The 25,924-nt window shown below is 53.9% G+C and overlaps 1 protein-coding gene and 2 long non-coding RNA genes across 5 annotated transcripts; 2 read left to right on the top strand and 1 right to left on the bottom strand.

Moving 5' to 3' along the window:
- Window positions 1-5: 5 nt before the first annotated feature.
- On the bottom strand, window positions 6-2,500 carry LOC136003499 (uncharacterized). Its single transcript, XR_010608111.1, has 3 exons — window positions 2,429-2,500; window positions 1,630-1,773; window positions 6-617 (listed from the first exon to the last, which is right to left on the bottom strand). It is a non-coding gene; the product is annotated as an uncharacterized LOC136003499 (long non-coding RNA).
- Window positions 2,501-6,395: 3,895 nt separating this feature from the next.
- Window positions 6,396-18,370, top strand: SLC25A37 (solute carrier family 25 member 37). Of its 3 annotated transcripts, XM_065659104.1 has the most exons (5): window positions 6,645-6,704; window positions 8,904-9,057; window positions 12,918-13,146; window positions 14,228-14,284; window positions 15,175-18,370. In XM_065659104.1, exons 3-5 carry the CDS (start codon window positions 12,924-12,926, stop codon window positions 15,690-15,692), a joined length of 798 nt encoding a protein of 265 aa, XP_065515176.1. In that variant the 5' UTR covers window positions 6,645-6,704; window positions 8,904-9,057; window positions 12,918-12,923; the 3' UTR covers window positions 15,693-18,370. The 3 variants fall into 3 exon arrangements, with proteins under 3 accessions (XP_065515174.1, XP_065515176.1, XP_065515175.1); XM_065659102.1 differs by lacking the exon at window positions 8,904-9,057 and having other exon boundaries at window positions 6,396-6,704; XM_065659103.1 differs by lacking the exons at window positions 6,645-6,704; window positions 8,904-9,057 and adding an exon at window positions 6,896-8,090.
- A 1,652-nt stretch (window positions 18,371-20,022) lies between these two features.
- Window positions 20,023-25,734, top strand: LOC136003501 (uncharacterized). Its single transcript, XR_010608113.1, has 2 exons — window positions 20,023-20,602; window positions 25,034-25,734. It is a non-coding gene; the product is annotated as an uncharacterized LOC136003501 (long non-coding RNA).
- The last annotated feature ends 190 nt before the right edge of the window (window positions 25,735-25,924 follow it).

Raw genomic sequence — 25,924 nt, 5'->3', positions numbered from 1 at the left:
TATAATGGGTTAATAACAGCAATAACCTGGTGGAAAGCGTGGCTGGGGCCTCACCTCTCCCCGTGGGGTCCTGTGGGTATATATTCCTTGATAGTTTGGACCAAAGCGGAGCAGACAGTATTAACTTGCTGCGAAAGCTGTGTTAGGTGTGCAAGGCATTCCCAACATGGCTGGATGTGACCCTGGGCAAAAAAAGCAGGTGCTTTGGGATGGCAAATTACATAGAGTTAATGACAAGGCCCCCAGGAAGAAAGAGTTCTTAGACCTGCCCTTGGTTTGCAAGAGAAACACAGAACCCTGGGGCAGCCACTGGAGCTGGTGTCAGCACAAAGGAGCAAACCTCTGCTATGGGTTCAGCCCAGCGAAGGTGCTGAGATGCTTGTCCCATGGGATGAGAAGCAAATGTCCCTTCAGGGCATCCCTCTCTCAGCATGGTGGCCATTCAACCGCCTGCCTGGGGGGACCCATCCTGGCTTTGCACAGGCTAAATCCCAGTGGCTTTGGGCAGCCCCTCAGTCCCTTTCCAAGCTGAATTCCACCCAAAAGTCATTGCTGCAGCCGGTTCCGTCATCTCCAGAGACAAAGGCACAAGTAGGAGCATGTCAGCGGCGAGGGCTCTGTGGGCAAGAGAGAAAACAAGGAAAGGAATAAAAGGCAGCACTGCCATCAAAGCAGAGCCAGAAAAGCTGCTCTGGGGGGTGGTTTGAGGGGGACTGAGTGGTTTCTGTGTCACCCACAGGCTTTGGGCTGCAACGGGTGTTAGAAACAGTGAAGAATGTGTAGCAATGGAGAGCTGCTGCTGAAACCAGAGCCTGCAGGCGGCAAAAGGGAAGCCCAGGAGGAATGTGAGAGTTGGCTTTGTGCATGCTAACCATTTCCAGATGCAGGGGGTTGGAACTGGATGAGCTTTAAGGCCCCTTCAACCCAAACCAGGCTGGGATTCTGGCTTGGATACTCAAGAGCTCCCAGCTTTTTGCACAAGAGGAAGGTTTCCTCCAAGCACCAAATCCTGCTTTATTCCCCCTCCATTATCCTGAGGATAATGCTAAAACCATCACAGAATCATGAGGGTAGGAATGGACCTCTGGAGACCATCCCTGCTCTGACTTGCTCCCTGGCGAAAGCAGCTTGATGGTGCCATTTCCAAAGGAGAAAAACCACCCCCGGGACATGTTTGGGTCGACCCTGATGGCCCAAGTGAGGTGCGTGCAGGGTGCCCAGCCCCTATCTCGGGGCAGCACATCACCCACCCCACCGCACCCTCTCAGTATCAGACCATGGTGTGACACCGGGGCGAGCAGATAGGGCAGCAGCAGGGGCTGTTGCTGATGGAGGGCAAGCAGTGGGGTTCTTGGCTGGCAAAGGTGTGAAGGGTGATGTGCAGGAGGCAGGGCTGGGCTGTGCCTCCCACATGGGCTTTTCTTCTTGTATGTTTGTGTTGATTTCTCAAACCATCCCTCTTCCCATTTTGCCATCTCCACAGCCCAACCCTCTGAATAAGGCTGATCTTTCATTTGCTTGCATTGTGGCAGCAGGCTATGACTGCCCCCCAACCACAGCCCTGCTTGCAGAGGCCTCATTTCATCCTGGTTTTCATCCTTACTCTCTTCGAGTCACACAAAACCTTACCCAGAAGTGAAACCCATCCGAATTCAACCATTTGACCACGGCCATGCAAGGAATCGGTGGCAGAGCAGGATCATTCCCAGCTTTAAACATGTCCTCTCACCAAGCCAGAGGTTTCCTCCTGTTTTCTGGATCTGGTTTTGCTGACTGCTAGAAACAAAGCCAAAACAACCCAACCCCAGCAAACCTCGTGGCATCCTTTCAGCCTCCTCTGCCCAGTGCCACCAGTTCACCCCAAAGCACTTTCCCCATTGTTTCCCCAGGGCTTCAAACCAGAAAGGCGAGTTGATGAAAAGAATTTGGTCCGGGAAGTAACACAAAAGGCAGGTTTCATGATGCTCATTGGGTATCGCCTCTCCCTGTTCCATTAATCCATGGAGCTGGGTAATGGTAAAATAGGTCAGATTATGTGAGCACTGAAATAAAACCCAGAGGCCAAATTCCTCGCATCCACACCTCCTTTACCTCTGAGGTTGCATAAATGTTAATGGGTGCTGGATCTGTCTGTGGAGCTGTAATGCTGAGTTTTCAGATTTGGGCTGTTTTGGCACAGGAATAACCCCGCAGCATCATTAGGACCCAATTCCCTCTAATTCCCTTTGCATTCATGTTCACAGCCCTCACTGGCATCAACCGAATACACCGTGGTTGAGCTGTTACACATAAACCTGTTATGCATATGCTGGCCATTAAATGAATACCTTGGGAATCTGGAGCGCTGGGGAATCAAGGCAAAAAGAGATGCTCTGAGTTGTGTGCCAGAGCAGGGATTAATGTTCTTGCTTTTGCAGCATTAACTCACCTGCCAGCACCTCGGTGTGCTCAGCAAGGGCTTAAAACCAGGGGCTGCTTTACACTGCTGCTCACAGAAGTGGGTCAGTCCAACCTGAAGACAAAACAACATTGCTTGCTTATTTTCTGTGGCATTGGCTAATATGGAGACAATGAAATAAAGGGGAACACATCAGGTTTCCCAGCAAGTGCAGCATCCCCATAGCTGCCTTTTCCCAGGGAAACTGGTCCAGAGTTGTTGATTGAAATCCATTTTGAGCACTGAACACGTCTAAGGAGGGATGGGGCTGGGGGTGGCCGAGTGCTGGTGTACCAGGAAGGGGCTGCATCCACATCATAAGATGGGCTAATAGGAAGTTTTTCCCTGTGAGGGTGCTGAGGCACTTGGAGCACCCTGCTCTAGTGGAAGGTGTCCCTGCCCATGGCAGGGGTTGGAATAGGATGAGCTTTAAGGTCCCTTCCAACACAAAGCATTTGATGAGCCTGGGTGCCTTTTCCTCACCCCAATTCAGCACCCATGGCTCTCCACCGCTGCTGGCAGCCCCATGATGGTGGCAGCTAAACACACCCTAAGCCAAGGCGTTGCTCAGCTGTTAGAGAGCTTGTACATTTGGAAAGTGAAGAAGAAAATGACATCCCTCCCACTGCGTGCTGTAGATAACCCACAGCTTGTGTGGTTCCAGAAGGTGGCTGCCTCCCAGGAGGACACTCCTGCCTTATCACCATGGGTGCAGCCCTGTGCTGCACCTCCTGTCCAGCGAGGGACCAGGATAAGCAAACTGGGTGCTCCTAATCAGCTGTGGAGCACCAGGCAGATGGCCTGGGGGCTGCAGACACCTTCTTTGGGCCAGGTCTTAGGAAAGCCAAGCGCATTTCCCTTCATTTGCAGGTTATTTCTCGTTCCTCATCATGTTTCTGGTCTTGGGTTCTATTTCTGCTGGTTCAAAGCTGCCCTACGGTGCACGGGCCCCATGAAGGTTATGCACCAGTGAGGACTCAGATCTGTGGCTCTGATTCATCATTTTTAGCTGCTTGCTGTGATGCAACTCACGCGCAGATTGCGATGGTGTCTTCTGCATCGACTTGTTGGTGTAGAAATGAGTGTGCTCCGTGCACCCTGCAGCCACGTTGTGCTCTTAGCAGCATAAATAGCTTTGTCCTTTGCTGCTTCTCTGCTGTGATGGAGTTTGGGTCTCGCGGAGGGACCTGGGGAGCTCCAGCACAGGGATGGGATGCACTGAGCTGTGGTGGTGCCCTGGGAGGCAGCAAGGGAATCATTGCACAAGACCTGTTTCAAAGGAAGGGTTTGTAAATCAAGCTCACTCTGGTGATGCTCTGCAAGGGATGACTCTTATTTGCCAGGCAGGGATGGCAGGAAACCATCCAGGAGACACAGGGCTGTTCCTTTTCCTGCGGCAGGGCATGTGACACAACAAAACCACAAGCCAGACCAGCTTCCCTGCCCCACTGTGCCTCCACGAATGGTGAATGATTTGATCTCTTCTTCACGAAATGAGAAAATCATGCAGGGAAACCCCTGCACCTCTGCTCTGACAGCTCTGGCTGAAGCAGCTTCCTGTGCCCTAGGGTGGCTCTTGGGGCACAGAGCAGGAGCAGAAAGGATTCCTTGTGCCCGTGCTCCCCAGGGTTAAATTATAACCTGTTCCTACCTGGAACCAGCACCGTATTTCAGACTGATTCATGCTAATGCTTATCGGGGAGCCAGACCTAAGACTGTAGGGGAAAGGGCTCATTAAGGTGACACTGTAATTTCCCCACCCTCCTCTGCCCTGCCAGAAGCACTGGCTCCTGTTGATGGCTGTTTATGGAATAGAAACCCCAGATAAACTGCATGGAGCAATGCTGGAAAGTGCTCCCCTTGCAGCCAGAGCTCAGGCATTTCCTTGAACACGGCTGCCTTACAAAAAGGAAGCTCCTGTGCCCGGCGTTGATTCAAGTCCCGCAGACGTGGGCGAGCACCCGGAGCGCTGTCTGCCGGAGTTATGTGTGTGCACGTGGCTCCCTGGCTCCACAGTGTTGGAATGTGGCATCGAACCGGGCCAGGGACATGGAAACGAAGCTGTGATAATCCAGGGCCTTCTTCCAGGGGAAAGGAAGGAGACATTTAGGAATCCTTGTGTTAAAGCCTGTGTTGGTGAAGGGCTTTCTATAGTCTCTGATTCCTACAGCTCTCAGGACATTTGGTGATGCCTGCTCTCATGGGATCGCCATGATTCCATGGCAGCGTCACAGCTTGGACACGCGGGACAGCGGCCAGGTCTCGCTCCACCTCTCCCACCCCCCATACAAGCACTGCTCCGGGTCCCAGGTACTCGAAATTAACGGGGAGCAAATCACACATCGTGTTCCCACCGGGAATGGAGGCTTCCCAGGACAAACATAGGGCAGGAGGGAGGAGGACGGCTCCATCTCTCGCTCCATCTCTCCCACCTGCTATAAAAGCTCTGCTCTGGGTACCAGACACCCAAAATCAATCGGGAGCAAGTCACACGTCGTGTTCCCACCGGGAATGGAGGCTTCCCAGGACAAGCATAGGGCGGGAGGGAGGAGGACAGCACATGAGGACAGCACATACTAATGCTGCAGCCCCTCTCCAAGTACCTGGGCGAGAACAAACCAGGCTCTTCCCACCTCACGTGTATTCGTTCCATGGTTAATGGGACATCCAAGCACTTCATTTTCCTGCTTTTCCGGGCTCTCAGAGGCCGCTTTCCTTACGTGCTTCCCAAGGCTCAAGCAGCCACAAACTGTTTTGCAGTCTCATGGTGCTTCACGCGAATGGTTAACCTTGATTGCAGAGCAGGCCACGCAATGCCACAGTCCCAGCAAGGTCGAATTCCAAGGAATCCTTCCAGAAGGAATGGAACGAAGGCAGCGCTGTGCCTGGAGAAGACGCCGTTGCCTCTGTCTCTTTAAGAGCATCAAATGCAGTTGGTTTGGGCTGATTTCACGGTGGGACAAAGGGATGTTACAAAGGGAGCGTTCCGGGGGTGCAGGGGCATGGGGTGAGCTCCATCCTCCTGTGGAAAGGCCAAGATTGATGGCTCTGCTATGGGGCGGGAGCTGCAGAGAGGGACGATGGATGCAAAAAGCCATTGCAGGGAAGGGCACAAAGGTCTCCTAAGCCCCTCCACAAGTTTTCCTTCCCCATGGTGAGGCTCAAACCCATACAGAGGGGTCGTCCAGCCTGGAGAAGGCTCCTGAAAGGGAGACCTCAGCGCAGCTCCAATGCCTAAAGGGGCTGCAGGGAGCCTGGAGAGGGGCTTTGGACAAGGGCCTGTAGGGCCAGGCCAAGGGGAATGGCTTGAACCTGCCCGAGGGGAGACTGAGCTGAGCTCTTAGGCAGAAGCTCTTCCCTGTGAGGGTGCTGAGGCGCTGGCACAGGGTGCCCAGAGAAGCTGTGGCTGCCCCATCCCTGGCAGTGCTCAAGGCCGGGTTGGGCACAGGGGCTTGGAGCACGCTGCTCTATGGAAGGGGTCCCTGCCCGGGGCTCCCCTCACCCCAGCCCGCTCCACGTCTCCGCCATGCGGGGCCTCATCCTGACGGGACACGGCGACAGCCGCAGCACCGCAGGACCCGACCCCCCGGTGAGGGCCTTGTGCCGCGGGGGACCCCGCTCCTGCCCGGCCGTGCCCGGGGGTCTCCGCCGGTGCAAGGGGCGCAGCTCCGGGGCCGGCTCCGACCACGAGGCCCGCGCGCCTCAAACCGGGCCGGGCTGTTGCCCCCATTAGCGCGCCTGCACACCCGTCCCGCCCCCCGCACCCGAGAGCAGCCAATCACGCTCCACCAGCTCACCCGCCTCTGCTTTCTATTCGTCTGCGTCCCCGTCAATCATACCCGACCGGTGCCCGGCGGCGTGTGACGTCACGCCCGGCGGGGCGGAGGGAAACGGCGGCGGCGGCTTCCTATTGGCCGGCGCGGCGTGGGGCGGGGCCGGGTGCGGGCGCGGCTTTAAAGCGGGGCCGGGGCGGCGCCGGGGCTCCGTGCGGACCCTCCCCGTGCCCGTTACCCCCCGCTCCGCTCCCCCCCCCCCCGCCGCCGGTGCCGGGCGGATGGAGCTGAGCTGCGGAGTGGGGGGCACCGCGGCCGCTCCCCCGGGGCCCGGCCCCCCGCCCGCGGCTGCCGCCGTGCCGCCGGTGCCGCCGATGGAGGGCGAGGAGTACGAGAGCCTGCCCAGCGGCGCCTCGCTCGGCACTCACATGGTAGCCGGGGCGGTGGCGGGCATCATGGAGCACACCGTCATGTACCCGGTGGACTCGGTCAAGGTGCGTGGCGGAGGCCCCCGGTACCTCCGGGGAGGTGCTCCGATGGCTGCCGGTGTCGGGGTGCACGGGGAAAGGGGGTGTGCGGGATGCTCGCTGCGGGGAGCAGGGTACAGGGGGTGTGCGGGAGGTGCAGGGGTGGTGAGAGGCGGGGTGCTGCGGTGCAGAGGGTCCCCCCAATGGAAGCGCCATCCCGGCAGCGCCCGTGCCCTCGGCCCCGGTGAGCTTTGCGCAACCCGCGGTGCAAAGGTGTGCGCCAAGGCCCGCTGCAGCAAGCGAAGTCCTTGTGGTGCTCGTGCCCCGGGGCAGAGATGCCACCGGTGCCCTCCTGGAGCAGCTTTTCCCTCCTGGAGTGCTGGAATCCCAAGGCCGGATAGGAAAAGCCGGTGGTGTTGTGTCTATCCACACACGAGGATGGGTGCGAGCAGCGTGAAGCCGACCTCCTGCCACCCCAGTGCCGTGGCCATGGTGATCTTATCAGGGTCAGGGCTTTACAAAGGGGTCTATGTGGCTGCTGGCGGTTGGGTTCGATGTTAATGAGCGTGCTGTTGGGTGCACACGAGGGAGGGCTTCGCAGCGTCTCCAGCCTAGTCGGAAGCATCACGAAGGGTATTTCCTCTCTGCGCCCTGCCGGCGTGGTCTTAAAAGAGAGGAAACATTGGGAAAAGCCAAGCGCCCTCGATGCTGTGTTGCTGGTGCCGATGGATCCTCGGTGGTCCACTCAGGAAAGGCTGTAAGGAGATGCTCTAATTCTCCTCTTCCCAATACAGGGTTCCTGAAAGAGTAGCGAGAGGAGAGGAAATGCCTTTGCTTTGAGGCACTGAAGATCTTGCCCATGTGCTGCGATAAGCACTTAAAGGAAACATTTTCTGCTGCTTTCCTCTGTTTTCCCTCTGGGTTTGTGCCCATTGGACCTGGCTCGTGGGCTGGGGCTGCTCTGAGGTGCAGGGTCTGAGCCCAGCCTGGCTCCTGTCCCAAACAAGCCGGGTGCTTTGTGCCAAGTCACGCTCAGAGCAGCGTCACTCGGGCCTCCCTGGTGTGGTTGAAGAGGGCATTTCCTCTGCAGGGAATAGGGAGAGGGAGAAAACGAAAGCCGTGCCTGGTTTTCCCGGGCGGGAGGTGCTTTGGAGGAAGGCGAAAGTGCTGCTTTCCCCGGGCAGTGAATTCCTCCCTCGCCGGTGCTGGGATTGCGCCGGGGCAATGCCTTGCTCCGGGATTAATCCCGCTCAGCAACTGCCTTGAAGTGCTCCGGAGCTGATAAAACACTGGGAGAACGTTGAAGCGTGGCCAAGGTCAGCCCATGCGTTTGGGGCAGAGTGGAATCCGGAGCCGCAGGATTTGGGCCCTGTGATGATGGGTGCTCACTGCTGCTCTGTCCATGGGGGAAAGGTGAGAACTGACCCAAAAAGGGCTTTTTTTATTGTAATGGGAGTAACCAAACACTACTGGAGGCTTGTAAAAGCAGCCGTGGGAGATGCACTGCTCTCCTCCTGCAGCAAAGCTCCTTCCTTAGCCTGACTTTGTGGATAACACTCACCGGGATCGGCCTTGGCTGTGCAGAGCCCGAGGAGGAGATCAGGGGTTGTGAATGCTGCAGCAAGAGGCGTTCGGGCACCTGGCTGCCGAGGCGATGTTTTGGCTCCAGCAAGCCATTTCCTCCTAAAGAGAAACTGAAAATGCTTGAATTTGGGAAATGGCTTGCTTCAGGTGCTTGCACAATCCCTGGGGTAGGGCAGGGCCGTGATGGTGGTGTCCTGGTGAGGTGAGTCAAGGGAAGTGGCTAAGAGAGCACCCAATGGACCTCTGTGGAGCTCATAGGCACTCGTGTGGCAGTGTTGGGAATACCCAGAAGTGCTGTTGGTGCTTGTGTAACGTGTAAATCCATGGCGCGCATCCCTGCCTGCAGGCTGTGATAACGTGCTGCCACTGAAGGCATCGCTAGCTGTGTGTTTTGCAGCACTGTTTCTGTTTCTTTATAGAGGGGAAATGTGTTACGGGCTGTATTTACCACCTAAACCTGGAGGTTTGTGGTTATTGAGACTTGCTTGGTGTCTTTTCCTTCTGATGGTAAAGACCCCTATGCAACTTCAGCCTTGGTTATGTGCTGGCCTCTGTCTCATACACCTAATGGTTGTATTAAAGCGCTGGCTGTAGGGTTTTAGATGAGTGCCTCATAGTCCTTAGGCTCGTTTTGTTTTGTAGCTGTCCTGGCAAGCCTGGTCAGCCTCCAGATGAATGGTAGAGATCAGCATGTCAAGGGCTTCTCGTCAGGGGAGCTTCAGGAGAACTCCCTTGGAGCATCCTCTTAAGCTGTGTAGTGGCTCCCCTGCAAGGCTGTTGGAGCTGGCTTCCCAAGGTGGGTAAAGTGGCTGCCTGGAGGATGTGGAGTTGTCGTCGCATGGGAGCTGATTGCTTCAAGCAGCTTGATGGGACACTGGATGTGCTTGAGCCTCCCTTCCTCGCTGTGGCACTAATGACAAAGTCCTGCCTCCAGCCCCAACCACGCTGCAGTCACCTGTGAAAGCCTGACCTGCTCCTCCCCAAGCTGGTGCAACCAGATGTCTGTAAGCTGTTCTGCTCTGCTTGTGTATGGGAGGTCCTGGACTATAATGGGAATTCCTAGGCTGAAGGGTAGGAGGAACATGGAGCCTACATCTGTGATGCCAGAGAGGGGAATGGACAGGAAAGGATGGGTACAATGAGGCTTGGTGGGAGGGGATGGAATAAGTGTTTTGATGGCTTCAGGTAGGACAATCAACCATGGGTGACCTGCCTGGAGCAAAGAGGCTTTGGAGCTTCCCTGCTTGTAGCAGCTTGAAAGCACATGAGTATGACTGAGCAGGGCAGATGAGCTCCTGTGAGCTGTTTTACTGCAGTTTATTTAGGCTTTGGAGTTTGTGATGCTTGCCTGGGGTTTGGTGGTGGGAGGTTCTGCATCCAGTGCAGGTCCAGGAGGAGCATTGGATGCAGAGGTCCTCTTGTGTCAGTGTTTGGGTGCTGGAAAGTCATGGCTGGCCCTGTATTCCCCTTCCGTGGGCCTTTGCAGACAGGGGTGGGTACCACATTGCTTGGGGGCAACAAAAGGGAGCTCAGAGCTTCGAGTGTGGCTTGGGTCGTGCAGCAGCAAAGCCCTCTGTGGGCAGCAGGATCTGCCCAGGTTGCTGCAGAAACACTGCTCGTTTCCTGGTCAAAGCATACTGTGCTCTCCGTGTCTTTTGTTAGCCTCGGGGAGCTGGTTGTCTGTCACATGAACTTGGAGAACGCATGCTGTGTCCAGGAAGGAAAACAAAGGCGAATGAGATCCCAGCGTGTTTGTACAGCGGCATGTCAAACCGTGACCCTTGGGAGAGTATGCAGAGACCTGCCTCCTGTTAGTAAAGCAGCTCTAGGTAGAAACCAACCCTGGGCTATTGATGTGCTTCTGGGTGCTCTCCCCAAACAGCACCTATACAGGCAGCGCTGGTCCACAAACAGGTAACCTGATGGACCTGAAGCCGTGACTTTTGGTGTTGCTTCTCGTGCCCAAGCTGAAACCAGGACTACCAGGATGCTTGTGGTTGTCAGTGCCTTATGCAATGAGGATTAATCTAAGTAGGTGGAGAAGTGTTTTCTTGGCTGGGTAACAGGGGGTGAGGCTCCTGGAGGAACTTGATGGCTTCAGATAGGTGGCAGGAGATGGGGGGGGTAAGGACTGCAGAGCTGATGGCAAATCATTGCTCACACCACAATAAACTTGGTGGACCCGGCTGTGCTGGTGGTGATGCAAACTGCAGACCCATGCGTGGGTTAGGTGGGTCCAGCACCCTTCCCACCCACTCTGGGGTGCTGAGTGATCCCTCTAGAGTGGGAAAACCTTTATCCCTCGTGATGTGAAAGCAACTGGATCCTTAGTGAGGGTGGAGATACCCAGGGCTGGGCTGGTAGTTTACTGCTTTAAAGGAGTGGTTATTCCTCATTCCCCTCCTGATGAGATGAAGCTGCTGTGTGCCTAAATGAAGGCATCCCAGCAGCAGAGCGGGGTGAGATGGGGATCTCTGGGTCTGCTCTGGCCTCTGAAGCAATGCCTTCAAGTTAAAACTAGCAGAGAAGAGTTGAAACCAAGCGGAGCCCAGTCCCGGCTGGATGGGACCAGCTCGGCAGTGGTGGGTCTGCTGAGTCACGCTGACGGTGGAGCCGCTGCCGGGAGCTTGTTGGCAGCATCATGAAATCCAGCCCCTCCTGACGAGCATCCATAGGATGGGAATGCGCTGGGAGTCGTGGCGAGGGGTTCAAGACCCTTGCGCCTGCTCAGAGGTGGCTCCGAGCTGGATTTAAAGCCTGGTTTTAAGCTCCAAGATAACCCAGTGCTGTTGCTGCCTTTACAAGAGGGTTTTCCTCAACCTTTGGGTCTGTTTCCAGTGCTGTTCATAGGTTACAATGCGTTTAGTGCTCTGAAACAGGAAGCTTTGCTCGAGGCTGCCAAATCCCTGCTGTAGGTTGATGCCTTGTCGTGGACACTGGCTGATGCTCAAGTCTGCCGCGCTAAGTCACTTTGCAGATGTAATTCCTGTGCCCTTTTTTTAGGCTATTTACTACAAATACAACAGTTTGCTTGGCTCAGCCTCAAAGCGTTGCTTTGCTGCTTGCATCGCTTGGTTTTATTGTACTGGGTTAAAGTCTTGCACTGGGCTCTGAGCTCTTCCTTGGTCCTAGAAGGTGTATCTGAAACTGCTGCAGTTTGCAGTGACTGGAGCGGTTTGGGGAATCAAAGGTCCAAACCTTTCTTATTGGCTTAGTCTTGCCTGAAAGCTTGGCTGTAGTATTACCTCCCGGCTAATTGCTGATGGGAAATGATAAGCTTGAAGGGATGAGTCCCCATGAGGAAGTGCGGAGGTGGCACGGGCAGCCCTTGCTTTCTCAAGGGCTGTGGACTGAGCTGCTTTGCCTGTGTTCTACCACATTGATGGGAGGGGGAACTTCAGTCTGAGGATGGGGTGTCCCAGCTGATGGTGTGGGAAGCATCCTTCCTGTCAAACCGCTGTGTCAGGGACCTGTTCATTGCAATTCCCAAGCTTCTGCTTGAGAGAGCATTGGTTTGGTGTTGCTGGTTGCTGAACACTCCTCTCTCATGGCTTTTCCCTTGTTGTGGTTCCAGGTGTGAAGCTGCACTGAAGGCTGCATCCCTTCAGTTTGGGATCGCAGACCGGCAGGAGCACCAGAGCCCTTTGCATCTTGGATGCTCTGCATGTGCTTGGTCTTGCTGGGATGCTCGCAGAGGTTTAAGCCTTGTCAGCGGCTCTCCTGTTGGTGGTGGGAAGCAGCTCGTGTCTGTGCCCTGCGAACACCATTGCCGGTTGGCGTCATCCCTGCAGGGGCTTTGGGTGTCGCTGGTGTGTGATGGCATCAGCCTGCAGAAGCCCGAAGCAGACCAAAAGGTGCCTAACTGGCAGCAGTGAGGGTGATGGGAGGATCTGGGGGCCAGCAGCAATGCTGGCTTCCAAAATCTTGTTCCTCAGCTCCATCTAAACCTGCCCTGGTGCAGCTTGAGGCCATTTCCCCTTGTCCCATCCCTTGGGAGCAGAGCCCAGCCCCTCCTGGCTCCATCCTCCTGTCAGGCACTTGTAGGGAGCCATCAGGTCCCCCTGAGCCTTCTCTTCTCCATCTGAACCCCCCAGGCCCCTCAGCCGTTCCCCATCACCGCTGTGCTCCAGGCCCTGCACCAGCTCCATTGCCCTTTACCTGTCTCTATGGGGGGGTTACTGTGGGTACCCGGTTTTCTCAGCTCGCCCTTCTAGGAAAGCTGTTTCCCGATGGGTCAGACAAACGCTGCACACAAGTGTCACAGGCAGCTGAGCAACAGCAGGAGGAACAAGCTGGGGCAGAGAGCTGGGAGTGTTGTAAGCAAGAGGCAATTACAGACCTAACTGTATTTCTTCACCCAGGCTTTTGAACGACCGCGCGAGCTTAATTCCCTGTGTTTTCCCTGCAGAAACAGGAGCAGAGGTTACACTTCCCTCCTGAGCGCTTGTCTGAGCGGCCTCGTAACGTTGTGGTGTTGCAATGGGAGCATGAACTTAATCTTGCCGCGCTGAATAGCGGCGTGGGTGCAACTGGGGACTGAGTGATGGAGCCGGCTCGTGATCCCGGGAGTCCTGTGGCTCTTTCACTCTCCACCTGGTGCTCGTTGCGCTCAAGCTGGGCTAACTGAGGCCTCTCCCTTCGTGTGCTTTGTTGCAGACCAGGATGCAGAGCTTGCAGCCGGACCCCAAAGCCCAGTACAGGGGCGTGTATGAAGCACTGAAGAAGATTGTCCTGACAGAGGGGTTCTGGAGGCCTTTGCGTGGGATCAATGTCACCATGCTGGGGGCTGGCCCTGCCCATGCCATGTACTTTGCCTGCTATGAAAAGATGAAAAAGTCTCTAAGTGACACTTTCCAGCATGGAGGAAACAGCCACTTGGCCAATGGTATTGCTGGGGGGGGGGTTATGCACAGAAATAAGCTTGCAGTTACCAGCCTGTCCCTTGCGTGCTTGATGTGCTTAGCCTGGCATCCCTCGCTGTGCTTTGCTCTGGGAAGGGCTGCTGTAGGCAGCCAGCATTCAGAATGCTGCTGTGAATGCCTGGATGGGAGGATGTGGGATGGAAATGTCATCCCAGGCTTGCAGGTCGCTGCTTTGGAAGGGCTGCAGAGGCAGGGTGCAGCCAGAAAGGCAAGTGTGGTACCTGCCACCACCGTGGTGGTCCTTGACACGATGCGATGGTGGGAAGCTGCCGTGGCAGCTCCCGCTTGACTCAACCACCTCAGTTAAGGGTATGTAACAGCTTTCTGGCTTGCTGCTTTTTGCTAGCAATGTGCTTCCTGGGTTTGCCTTTCAAGTAGCTACAGGCTTTTGGTTCCAGTGGGAAGAGTGAAGCGCTGCCTTAATGAGAAATGACCGAAAGTCATTTGGGCAAGAGAGAATGTGAGATGGAAACCTACATCAAAGGAGAAGGTGTGGCTCGAGAGGCCCGTCCTTGAGCCAACTGCACAATCATTAATGGCTGGCTGGATGCTGGCAGAATCTGGGCAATTTGTGTTTAAAACTAAACTGAGTAAACGGCTGAAAATGCCTAATTATGGATGCACTGAGGCAGTGCTAAACATTGCTCGTGCCTCAGTCCAGCACAGGCTGAGTGAACCTGGTGCTTTCCTGCACAGACAAAACCTTGGGAGTTGTTGTAGGGAGTAGCAAAGGCGATGGTTGGGATCCTCGTTCCTGCCAGGCTGCTTTGGATGGGGTTTTTCTGCACTGGCAGCGGGTCGTGTTGCTGGGCGCTTCCTTGGGCTGCAGCATCCCAGGCAGCGGTACCCAGGTTGGATGGGGCTTGGAGCAAGCTGCTCTAGTGGAAGGTGTCTGTGCCCGTAGCAGGGGGTTGGAAGCTCTAAGGTCCCTTCCAACCCAAACCATTCCATGATGATGCTGGCTGCTGCCTCTGCAGATGGTACTGCCCAGGCAAGCCCTGGCTTCTGAATGTCCTTCTTAAAGGATGCTCTTGTGTCTTGCAGGTATAGCTGGGAGCGTGGCCACGCTACTCCACGACGCAGTGATGAATCCTGCTGAAGGTAATGCCCTGTGCTGTTGGGAAGTGCTGCACCCCGTTAGCCTGGGAAGACACCCTGTGCCATCTCAGCACCTTAAGCCCTTTGCTTTAGTGACTCTGCCCAACTTTTAACGAGCTCAGGCAGGTCAGTGCATAGGGATAGATTCTGCCTGGCTGCTCTCCCTTGCTTGCCAAGGGGGGTGCACAGCATCTGCATGGCATGTTGTGATGTCTTAGGAAAGCTGGGGTCCCCTTTACTAACACGATGCTGTTACTACTCGGCTAGTGCTTCCTGGGTAGGTAGAGTCCAGCATGAAGAGGGCTAATGGGTAAAATGCAGCTAAATTGAAGACAATCAGCTGGGCTGCCAGCTCTTTGGTGTTAATGTATGGGGCTTCTGAATTGGCCCAAGATCAGGTTTTTCTGAAGGAAAAAATGTCTCTAGTGTTTGAAATCCTTTTAATCACATCCTGGTCAAATGAGTTGGCTTTTGCTTAAGTCAGTGGAAGTTGTTCCATTTCAGGACTGGGGTCTGTTATGCTTCCCAGGTGATTCAATCACCTTTCTGCCCCTGTCCTCATGGTGTGTCAGTGTTTCAGCACTTATGGGTTCATCTGAGGGTCCTTTACCAGTCTGTCTCAATGCCTTTCTAGCTAGAATTAAAGGCACTGGGCAGGCTGGGGGGAAGCAGAGGCTCTATGGAGCTTTTTGGTGAAAGCCCGTTGACAAGGAGCTCAGTGCTACAGAAATACCTGCTATATGTCGTAGGGGGAGGTTGGCTCTGGATGGCTGGGGCTTGGAGCAGGGCTGGGTGTTGGGATGACCAGGAAAGATGTGCTTTAGCTAATAAGCCTATGTCCCTGTGCCTGTCCTGCCTGGTGCTGCCCACCCTGTGGCCATCGCCTGGACCAGTGGTGAAGCAGCGGATGCAGATGTTCAACTCCCCTTACAAGTCCGTCCTGGCGTGCATAAGGACAGTGCAGAAGACGGAAGGGTTTGGTGCCTTCTACCGCAGCTACACCACGCAGCTCACCATGAACGTGCCCTTCCAGGCCATTCACTTCATCACCTACGAGTTCATGCAGGAGCAGATCAACCCGCACAGGGAGTACAACCCGCGGTCCCACATCGTCTCCGGTGCCGTGGCAGGGGCCGTGGCCGCCGCCGCCACCACTCCTCTGGATGTCTGCAAGACCCTGCTCAACACGCAGGAGAACATGGCCTTGAGCTCTGTGAACATCAGCGGGCACCTCACGGGCATGGTGAATGCCTTCAAGACTGTCTATCAGCTGGGGGGTGTCTCGGGGTGTTTCAAGGGGGTGCAAGCACGTGTCATTTACCAGATGCCCTCCACAGCCATTGCGTGGTCCGTGTACGAGTTCTTCAAGTACTTTCTTACAAAGCACAAGCTGGAGAAGAGAGCATCCTAGTGAAGGACTCCCGGGGTGAATGCAAGCCTCCGTGTCCCCTCTGTGTGTGTGTGTGTGTGAGTGTACCTGCAAGCCAGCCAGCTCTGGGTCTCTGCTAAGGGAAGTACCGGGTTCGTGGTGGATTCACAGCTGACGTCCACTTCTCCCTTCCTCAGGGATTCAAGTGCTCCTCAGCCACGTGTTCCCCTCCTTGCTCCATGAAAAGATTTATAAAGACTCATCATAATAATATATATATATTTAATAACTTTATTTTGGAGAAGTGAAATTGCTGACTGATATTTTTCTCTCTGAATAAGTGGAAGATGTAGTTTACTCCTCACCGCGAAGCTTGGGTCGGACAACCCAGGCTGGGGTGGTGGCTTTTTTTACAGCAAAGAAGCAAAATATCCTGTCACAGAGCTTACTTTTTTATATGAATATGAAATAGATGGATAATGTTTATCCTTTATTTTTCTATAGAGGCGTTAGGGTTGGGTTTGTAACTACTCTTACAGCCGGATGCTGTTTAAAAAGGGCTCGATTCTTCCATCCTGTGCGAGGAAGACGCAAAAGCATTTATTTTTATAGCCAGATTGGCTTTAATTCTCCAGCATCGAACCCCCAAACGGTGGCCTGGATTCTTGTGGGGGTACCAAGATACTTGGTACCCCCTTGAGACTTGGGATGGGGAGGAGAAAGGACCAGAGGCACCAGCAAGGAAGGACACCCCAGGACACATTGTGGGGGAAAGGGGGAAACAATTCCATTGTATTTCACAAGGAGAAGACTTAAAAAATGTGGATTTTAATCAGAAAAGTCCTTTTTTTGCAGCTACTTTTCTAAAGGTACATTCTGGTGGTGTGTGGTGGCTGCACAGCCTCATCCTCCCTTAACTTATTCATCCTTTCCCACCAAGGCCCCGGTCCTGCTCCCCGGAGCGACCGTGCGCATCCCCATAGCTGGAAGTGGGGTGCATGGAGCTGCTCTGCTCCCTAAGGGGGGACCCGGGGCTTCTGTTTACAGGTTGGCTACAGAGTCACAAGGGTCACATCCTGGCAGCACCAAACCAGCAGCAGGCAGGGAAATCCATAGGGAATTCTGCCCTACAGAACCGAAGGCACCTCCCAGCCCCATGTTTGGCAATAAGCTGCTGCTCATCTCTGTTGGGGAGGGGAGACAACATCAAAAAGACAACCTAGAGAGGTTCCTCATGCTCTGGGTTTGCTGCTGTGGGATGCTGAGCTTTGCAGTAGCCAGCAAAGCTGTGCCTGCTCCTACTGGGAATGGGATTTCCAAGCCAAAATGCAGCCTTTAACCAATTACTTGGGTGATCAGGAACCAGTGAGGGATTTTAGGGGCCTGGATGTGTAAACCTAAGTGACAGGACACCAGCCAGCCCATCTCCATCCTCCCTGGAAGTGGTGGCTCAAGCCGGCACCGTCTCCATGGGGCAGCTTGTGGAGATGTGGCTTCAGCTTGCTGTCAGCATTGGGAGGGATGTCCCTGGGGGAGCTGCAATGTGATGGGCAGCTTTTGGGCTGGCACATGTCACTGGAGGTGTCCCATCAGCCAGGCAGCTTGGGTAGGATGACACTAAACAGACCTAAACCTCTTGCTGTGTTACTTGGGGAAGGTAAATCAAAGCGCACCTCTCTGGGTGGTGTTGCATGTGCCTTGTGTAAATTAGCCTTGTACCATTGCTGATGGTGAAATGAGCTTCTTGATGCCTTTTTTTCTGTCACTTTGAATGAATCACTGTGTCAAATGCACCCTGTGTCTTAACAGTGTACAAATGGTGAGCTTGAGGGCACTGGTGGTGGTGGTGTGGCTGGAGAAAGCTCGCAGCTATCTCTGCATGCAGGGGCTGGAGGTCTCCGAGCTGTCTCTTAGCCTTGGATGTCTTTTTCTGTTGAGAAACTGGAGTTATCGCTAACAGGAACCAGAACTGCACCAAATATTTCCTTTTGAGACAGGCAGAAACATTTTTAGGTGAACAATTTTGGGTCACTTTAATATTAAGGGGCAAACTGTAGCATCATGTGGAAGGTGACAGCGTCCAGTGTGGCTTCAGCAGGAGTCACGCTGGGCGAGCGGTCCCCCATGCATCATCCTCTTGCTCTGGCTGCTTAGCTTTAATACTTCTGACATCACCTTGGCTATTCTGGGACAACCTCGTCTCCTATTTGGAGTAACCTGTGAGTAGCTGGGATGTGAAGGCTGGATTTGTGCAGGGATGGAGCCTGTTGACATGGAGTGACAGGGAGGGTGGTCCTGGCTGCGCATCCTCCGTGGGGAGGGATGCAGCATCCCATCTGATAGTTGCAGAGGTCTCTTGTACGCTTGGAATGCTTCCTGCTGTACGTGATGCTGGATCCCCAGTGAAAGCCCCTTCACCAAAGCCCCTCCTCATCCCTTCTGGGTTTGCCTTTGCGAGTGAAGTTTCACTTTAACCTGGTCTGTGAGCCATGTTCTGCTGCTTTGTCTGCAACAAACGCACATGTTATTTAAGAGGGAGGATGAGGATCTTTGTCTGCAGTTCTTAATTTTACAGATATATATATATATTTTTGCCTGCCTTGGAATTTAATGTGTTCCCTTTAAATGTGTATTTAACAGTGCAGGAGTCCCTTTGTGAGATGCTGCTACCGTTGTATCACTGGAGCTCAAGGAAATAAAACATTCTCGTTCTTTTTGGCCTTCGAGGCTCCTGCTTGTGGCTTTCCTCGGCTCTTGGGTGTTGAGAGCAGCAGGAGGTGTCCGGATCCCTGGGGGAATGGTGCCTTCTAGTGTTGCCGGAGCGCTCGGCAGGCTCAGCACCTCGCTATGAGTCACATCGAGCCCTTTGTCAGCGCATGGGAGGAAGAAAATAGCTCCTGGGAAGGGGTTCTGAGCTGAAATCTCTGTTACGGGCTTGTGCTCCTCTAGGAGCCTCTGAAGGGCTTTGAAACACGGCCCTGCTGGCGCAAGGAATTGGCTCCTGCCGTTGGCAAAGCAAAGCCACCGCTATGGTTTGTTCAGCATTCCCAATTGGGAATGCCTTCCCCCACCTCTCCGTGGCAGGAAGTGCCTGGGGAGCTCCTTGTTTGCTGAGGTTTCACTCATGTTTGCTGCATCATTTGAAGGGGAAAACCCCAGCAGCCATTAAGCTGCCTCAGATCTTGCCTTCCCCTTCTATCGCAAGGAAAAGGCACCCTCGTGGGTTTGGTTTCTGCACAGCACCGGTGCTGCGGGAGGAAGAAAGCTGGGATGAGCAGCACTGGGTTAAATCAGAACTGCTGAGCTGTGCCCAGGGTGAATGGGACCCCAGGGCTTGGCCAAGGTGGGCTCTGAAGGGAAAAAGTGAGTTTGAATCCGAGAATTCCAATAATGAAACTAGTGACTTTTAGCTCCAAGTAGGGGATGTTCCTGGCCATGGGGTGGCTCCATGCAGGGAGCTTGGTTTCAGCTCCGTCTGATGCAGGTTGCTCTGCTCCGGTGTGCCCAGGATGCGAAATCACAGAAGCCCTTAAGGAGCCTTCTCCAGGCTGAGCCAGCCCAGCTCTCTTAGCCACAACCCCACTGTACTTGTGGGGTCTGCAAAGGCAGAGCCCACGTTTGATCTTGGTCCATCCCACATCTCCCATTCCTTATCTCTCAGTTGGATTCTTCCCAACATTATCAGGAGGATCGGGGCTTCTCCAGGTCCTTTCCCTCCTTTTCACCTCTAATAAACCCAGCAGAACCACATGGTCCTTGTTCCAAATGGGCACGGAAATCATCTCTGCTTCAAAAAGAAGGGTCTGAAACTCCTCGGAGTGAATCTCCAGCTTTGAAACTCCGGAGCTGCGTCTGAAGGACTCTTCTGGGAGCAGCCTCTTGTAGTTTTGACGAAGGAATGGAGCAGAACTTGCTTCCTACCACTCTAGTTTGGAATAGGTGCTCATCCCTGGCATACGCACCTTCCGGTGATACAGAAGCACTGATTTTGGCGCGTTCCTGGTGTGGCCAATAGAGATGCACCTAAAGTCCTATTGATGAACCTTTGTTGGGATGCCCCAGCCCCTCCTGGACAGGCTCAGGTGGGAATACCGTGATAATCACAGGGTTCAGCAGCAAACGCCTATGAGGAGGCTGCGAAGGGAAGCAAATGCAAAAGGAAGGAGCAGCACGGTGCTGCTGTCCTCAGTTCACCCCGAAGGACGGGCTTTCCTTTTCTCACCTCTTCTTCCCTTTCTCTTTTCCTGGTTGCTTTTTAGCTGCCCCTGAAAACGCAAGGAGGTGCAACGGAGCGTTGCTGCCTCCCCTGCCCCATGAGCAGAGACAAGATCAGAAGATAAAAGTGCTCCTTGCGCCCGGCAAAACCCTTTCTGACAGCTTTACCTCCCTGTTTGCACTGCAGAGTAAATACCGAGCTCCCCTTCCTCCCTGTAGTAAAGATGTGGTAGTCCCGAAGGGTGAGGTGTGTAACGCGCTTCAAGCATGCTTTGTAAGCGCTAAATACCGGGGTTATATGAAGGCTGAGGAGGACCCTGTGTTTCTCTTTATCACAATCCCTGTTCGGCTGCATCGTGTTCCCAGTAATTTCTCAGGAAGTGGGAAATGGCCCTTATAGTGTCTGCATAGGAGGGGGCTTTGTGCTTGGCTGATGCATGGTTACAGAGGACGTGAGTTATGTGGTTAAACTTGCTGATAGCGCCTATTCCTGCCCATCCCTGTAACCTCTGTTAGACCCAGGGGGGTGAAGGGGTTTTTATCCCCAGGTTTACTCAAGGCTGTCACCATTCTGACTGAAATCTGCTGAAATAAAGGGGAAAAGAGCCAGGAAAACTGAGATCCTGTAGGAAGAGGCTCCGTGCCCTTGGGAGAAGCTTTCCTTGCCTGCCCAACAGGGAGACCTGCAATCGGCCTCAACACCCCAAAGGCTTCAGGGTGCCCTCCTTCTACTTCTGGTGAGTAAATGGAGCTTTTCTGTCTGTTTTCTCTGGTTTGGGTTTGCATTTCCTGACTTCAAGAAGTGCTGCTTCTGTGCTGTGCCTTATGCTGCAAATAATGATGGAGAATGGGGCTGGTTATTGAGGGAAGTAAAGAGAGATTGTACATTAGGAAAGCCTAGGCTGAGCCCCAGTTTTCCCAGCAGGAAAAGGCTGTGGCTGGGAGAAAGGGATGGTTTTTCCCTTGGATGGAGAGAGGCTGGCTGAGATTCCTAGGAAGGCTGAAGGAACCCCTGCAAACCACCACGTTGATGGTTATCTCTGCTCCCTCCTTTCTGCTTTAACCCTCTGCCATCTGCCTGGCTTGTGGATGGCTGTAGAGTGGAAATAGGGGATTCCTGCAGCCGTGCAGGATGGGGGACATCCCATGGGACACGTGGGTACCAAGAGCAGCAGCGGAACAGCCAAAGCCCAAGGGTGACCCCCCAGCTCCTCCATCACCTTCAGGATGGCTCCTTAGGAGGAGGAATGAGCTGCTGGAGGTGCCACCCATTTGCATGTGGCATTTGCCAAGAGCTGTGACACCGATATCCCCATCTCCCTCCAGGCTGGCTGGTGCTTTGCTCTGGGAAAGCATCCGATGTTCTAATTGACACTAATGGCTTTGTTGGAACCGGGACAGCTTATTGTGTCAATATCTTTAGAGGGTATTTCCACATGTGTTGTGTGTACCCGATAGAGCGTAGCAACTCCTTCAGCCTGCAGGATTTCCTGTAGGGAAGCTCTGTAGGTGTTCGCTTTGCTGCGCTCAGCACTTGCTCCCCTATTGAAGCCTTGGGCTGGTACAAGCAAATAGGTTCCCTGCCACTGTGCAGTCCATGATTTATACGCTTCCCGAGTGGTATTTTTCCTAAGGGCCTACAAGGATTAAATGGGCTCTGTAATGGGTGAAAGGAGGAGCAGCCACTGAAGGCTTTGCTGGAGGGTGGAAGGTGCACCGTGAGCATCAGTTGCGAACACAGCGTGATGCCAAAGGCCAAATGCTCCCTGGGACGTGTGGATGATGCCGCTGCTGGTGGCTGCATCCCTGGGACAGTGTGTGAGGATGCCATCTGAGGGGTCCTTCTGGCAGAGACATTAGGACCAGTGCAAGGCCTACGTGCTCCATGGACATGGGTGCTTCCCCCTGCGCCGCCAAAGCCCCAGTGGCTGGGTTTTTAAGTCTTTGGATTAATCCAGGATCTAGGCTGTGTTTGTTCACCGTGTATGATCATTATCTTTGTTTCTCTTCAAATATTGATCCTGCTTTAAAGGGTAATGAACATAAAGGCAAATCTTTCACCTTTTCCCTCTTGAAATTTCATTAAGGTGCGTATTTACCTTGGGTGACAAGATGCAGGCCACGGAGGGAAAGGCTTTCCGGCCACACCTTGAGTCGCTATCTTATTCTGCCACAGTTGTCCACAAAGGGAATAAACCCACTTGTATTTATCCATCAGACTTGATTCCTTCTGAAAGACAAGGGATCCCTTTGTAGAACAGGCAAGTGTTTTCCGCCCGGCTCCGCAGGTGTAAATCTGCAGCGGAGCATTGAGCGGCCAAGCCCTGGATGTGAATGGCTGTGGAGGAGGTGAACGCGATTCCAGCCCCAGATAGTGCCGGGTTTTGGCCGTGAGGCTTTTGGTCCTGGAGTTAAGCAGCTCCCCTACCCCCAGCCTGCGTTATACATCCCCAGTGCAGCATCCTCACCTTTGCTTCCCTTACTCCCTGTGAGCAGCAAAGCCAGGCTCTCCTTTCCCCCTCTTTGCTTTTCACCTGCTGTGATTTACACACCAAAAGCCTGTTTGCTATTGCCTGGAAGAAATCAAACCCTCCCGAAGCTGCTCAGAGCTGCAGGTCTGCGCCGGCCAGCACAGCCCCGACCCCAGCGCAGCTCAGTTCAACCAAGCACCTTCCTTTCTAAATCCCCGTTGGTTTATTTGCTTTAAAGCTTTGCCCCCTGTGGTGCCTTTAGCAAGTGGGGTTTTAGCAGGAGCCGTGCCCCAGGGCTGCTTTGCAAAGGAGATGCAGAATCTCCTGGTGAAAGAGAGTGTGGTAGATAAATACTGCAGTAATTCCTCCTTTCACCAGCGCAAACAGAGGATGAGGAGGGTTGATGTGCCATCAACGCCCAGCAAAACGCCTCTCAGCACACGGGGGTGAAATATTGGTCATCTGATAATGATGCTCCAGGTTGTTGGGGTTGGGAGAGCAAAGAGTGGTCCCCTGGGCACAAAACTGGGGTGAAAGGAAGCAGATTTTGGTCCCTCTTCTGAAGCCTGCGAGTTCCAGACCCTCGATTAGATGATGTCTTGGTACTCAGCTTGCTGCCTGGTGCCCAGGCATGAGGCGGCCTGGTGGTGCCTCAGATCTTGCGGAGATGCCTCAGATGCTCCAGGACTTTTGCCCCCAAGTTCTCCCTTTACCTATTAGTTGGCATGAAAAACCCCAGTGTTCCACATTGCCTGTGCTGATGGGGACCAGGCTGTGCCTTTGGGAAGCAGTCCTGGGGCTAGGAGGGTTTGGTTTAGCTCTGACCATCTCCCTTTAATTCGACCGAGTGGCTGGCTCTTGAATTGAGATGGGTGAAGACCTGAATCATCCCTGTCTTGTTCTAGGGGGAAAAGTGGATGCAGGCAGCTGCTTGCTTTGAGGGGGCAGGGGGAAGAAGGGGGGGGATTCAGTGTGGATATCCACATTAGAACAGTGGCGTGTGGGGAGAACTCTGTTTCCGCATGGAAACTCGCCTGCCAGCTGAGCATCGCCCTGCCTTGTACGTGAGCATCCCTCACAGCACACGCACCCCATAGGCACAGGCAGAGCTCCCGGCTGCTGCAGCCTAGAAGGAGGATTAATGTTATTTGGGCATAAAGGGAGCCCACTACTTGCTCCAGATCCAGCTTGGGGGGGGGAACATCTGCACATGCTTGAGGGCAACATCTGGCCTTTGGGGGCGCTTTGCCCTGGTCCCAGCCCATGGGGTGATGTTCGCGAAGCCTTTTGCCACCTTCCTGCAGAGGAAGTGAAGGAACTGGCAGGGTAAATCCTGCCAATCCCCACCCCAAAAGCCTGGGCGCTGCTGTATCCCCTGAGAAAGTGGCTCCAAAGGAATAACTGCTTCTATAGAGCTCGGTTTTCCCGGTGTTTCATTCCAAGGGGAGTGGTGAGGAGCGCTGGGTGCCCCCACCCAGGCTCTGTTTGCAGACAGACTTGTGCTAATCCCTGTGCTTTTCTGGTGCGGAGCGAGCAGGACCCCGTTTGCCTCCTGGGCCATGGAAAAGTACCACGGAGGCATTGCTGACATCCTTGGGTTTACCCCCTCTTGGGATCGTGGGCTCCTCGGGATGGGGTCCCTTTCTCCTCCTTTGCCCTGACGTGGGCGATGCAAACTGTTCGACACGGAGGGTGTCAAGTCAAAGCGCTGGAAACTCAGCCTTAAAAGCTGGGAATATCCCTGGGAGGCTGAGGAGGAGTCAGGGCTCAAGGGGGGTGTACATGGCTGGGGGGAGATTGGCCTCATTCCAAGCTTATACCACCTGGAGCCTGGAATAAACCTGCTTGTCTAGGAATCTGGGTGCCCCGAAAGGCTCTGGATGAGAAGAGCTGGGGAGCCCGTGCTTGGCTGATGGCCCTTGGAAAGCCAAACCCCTGTGCTGCAAGAACAGGGGAAAACCATCCCCAGTGCTGTGAGCATCCTCCCCTGCTGACTCTGCAGAGATTCCCCCCCCAGCTCCGGCACTATCCACTGGGAATGTCCCGTGGGAGCCAGAGCCTCCCTTATGTCCTTGCTCTCCCTGCCATAGCCGGCAACTCCCCCGTGCCGCAGGGATGGAGGCAGAGCCCAGATGCCGCAGCTCCTTCCACGGCTTTCCCCCTCCCTGTTCCAGGATGGGCATCGCTGAGGGGTCCATGGCTGTAGTGAGGGGACCATGGTGACACCGTCCCTTTCCTACCCTGGGGATACAGCAAGGAGCCTGAATCCATCTGCTCACACACCCAGTACCTGACTCCAAAAGCCTTTTTCTTGGCCCTGTTCCCTTTTTCTTCCAAGACCTGAGCACTTCGGCACAAACCCACCCTTATTTGCCTCGCTCCCGACTCTTTTTCCTGTAAAACAACTTCTCTTATCTCCTGACTTTCCCTTCTGTGAGTGGCCCGCCATAAATTCCTGCAGCCAGACGGCTTTGGAAGCACTTCCAGGGCTCTTTGCTGTGGGTTCCTCTCCTCCTTTGGCTGTTCTTAATAAATAATGCCCAGACCGTAACAGAAGAAAGAGGAGGAATTTGCCTTGGATTTTTGAGGGGAGCAGCAAAGGAGTCTCCCATGGGAATGCCAATCGATGAAACTGTGTTTTGCCGCATCTCCAAAGCACTTCTTACTGGTTTTACCCCCCTTTTCTTTCCCCATCAGCTGTCCATCACGGTAAGAATCTGCTTCGATGATGCTGCCACTCAGCATTTCCCTGTCCCCCCTTTGGCACTGCTGCTGCCAGGATGGCTCAAGGAGCAAGGGGAAGCACCACATGGTCCAGTGGCTCAAAATGGGCTTTAGGAACCCCTGTCATAGGATGGCCTTGCCACAGAGGTTCTACCTGGATTAGAAGGGGATAAAGCATTTCTGTGGATAAGAGCATCTACAATAAGAATAGTAAATACTGGAAGTCCTCAAGGGTTTTAAGAGCATAAAACCCTTGTGCTTTATGGCTTAGTTTGCCTCTTGGGAAGCATCCCTGCATCCCAAAAGGTGCATCCCAGTGCTCATTGCTGCAAAGTTTTCTTCATCTCCCTCCGAAGCATCTTCGTACTGATACCAAAACCAGGGGGAACCGCCGGCCTGATGCAGTGTCCTTGCTTTTTCCATCCCCTATTTAGCTCCGTGTAGCAATCTTGTTCCCACTGCTCTGCTTTGCAAATGTTGCGTAGGTCAAGTTGAAGATTTCTCTTGGCCCGAGTCCTGCGAGTCCGTGCCAAGTATGTGGTTTATTGCATGCAAATGTTAGTCAACAGTTACATTATCCAAAGGCTGCCTTTTTTCTTTCTTTCTTGCCTTTTGTTTTTTTTCCCTAGCTTGAAATAAATGAGTTGGCACAAAGCAGTGTCAATGTTATGTCAGCGTTAGAAGCTGTTTAATCTTGATGGATGCGTTAGCGGCGGAGCGTGACATTAATTGACAGACATTAAATGATGCTTTCTGTTTCTAGTTGTGTACAAACAGGAGTTCTCCTTTGTTAAGGCTCATTAAAACTCCAAGTCCCCATAGTTAGGGGGGGATTTTTCCTTCCTTTATGAATCAAGGGGCTAT

The sequence above is a fragment of the Lathamus discolor genome, chromosome 22 (genome assembly GCF_037157495.1).
Source record: "Lathamus discolor isolate bLatDis1 chromosome 22, bLatDis1.hap1, whole genome shotgun sequence".
NCBI classification, from domain to species: domain Eukaryota; kingdom Metazoa; phylum Chordata; class Aves; order Psittaciformes; family Psittacidae; genus Lathamus; species Lathamus discolor.
This window is presented reverse-complemented; position numbering and strand designations above follow the sequence as displayed.

Coding starts and splice junctions, on each gene's coding strand:
- SLC25A37 (XM_065659102.1), top strand. CDS start 6,492: ATGGAGCTGAGCTGCGGAGTGGGGGGCACCGCGGCCGCTCCCCCGGGG. Junction 6,705..12,917: donor ACCCGGTGGACTCGGTCAAG/GTGCGTGGCGGA, acceptor GCTTTGTTGCAG/ACCAGGATGCAGAGCTTGCA. Junction 14,285..15,174: donor AGTGATGAATCCTGCTGAAG/GTAATGCCCTGT, acceptor CGCCTGGACCAG/TGGTGAAGCAGCGGATGCAG.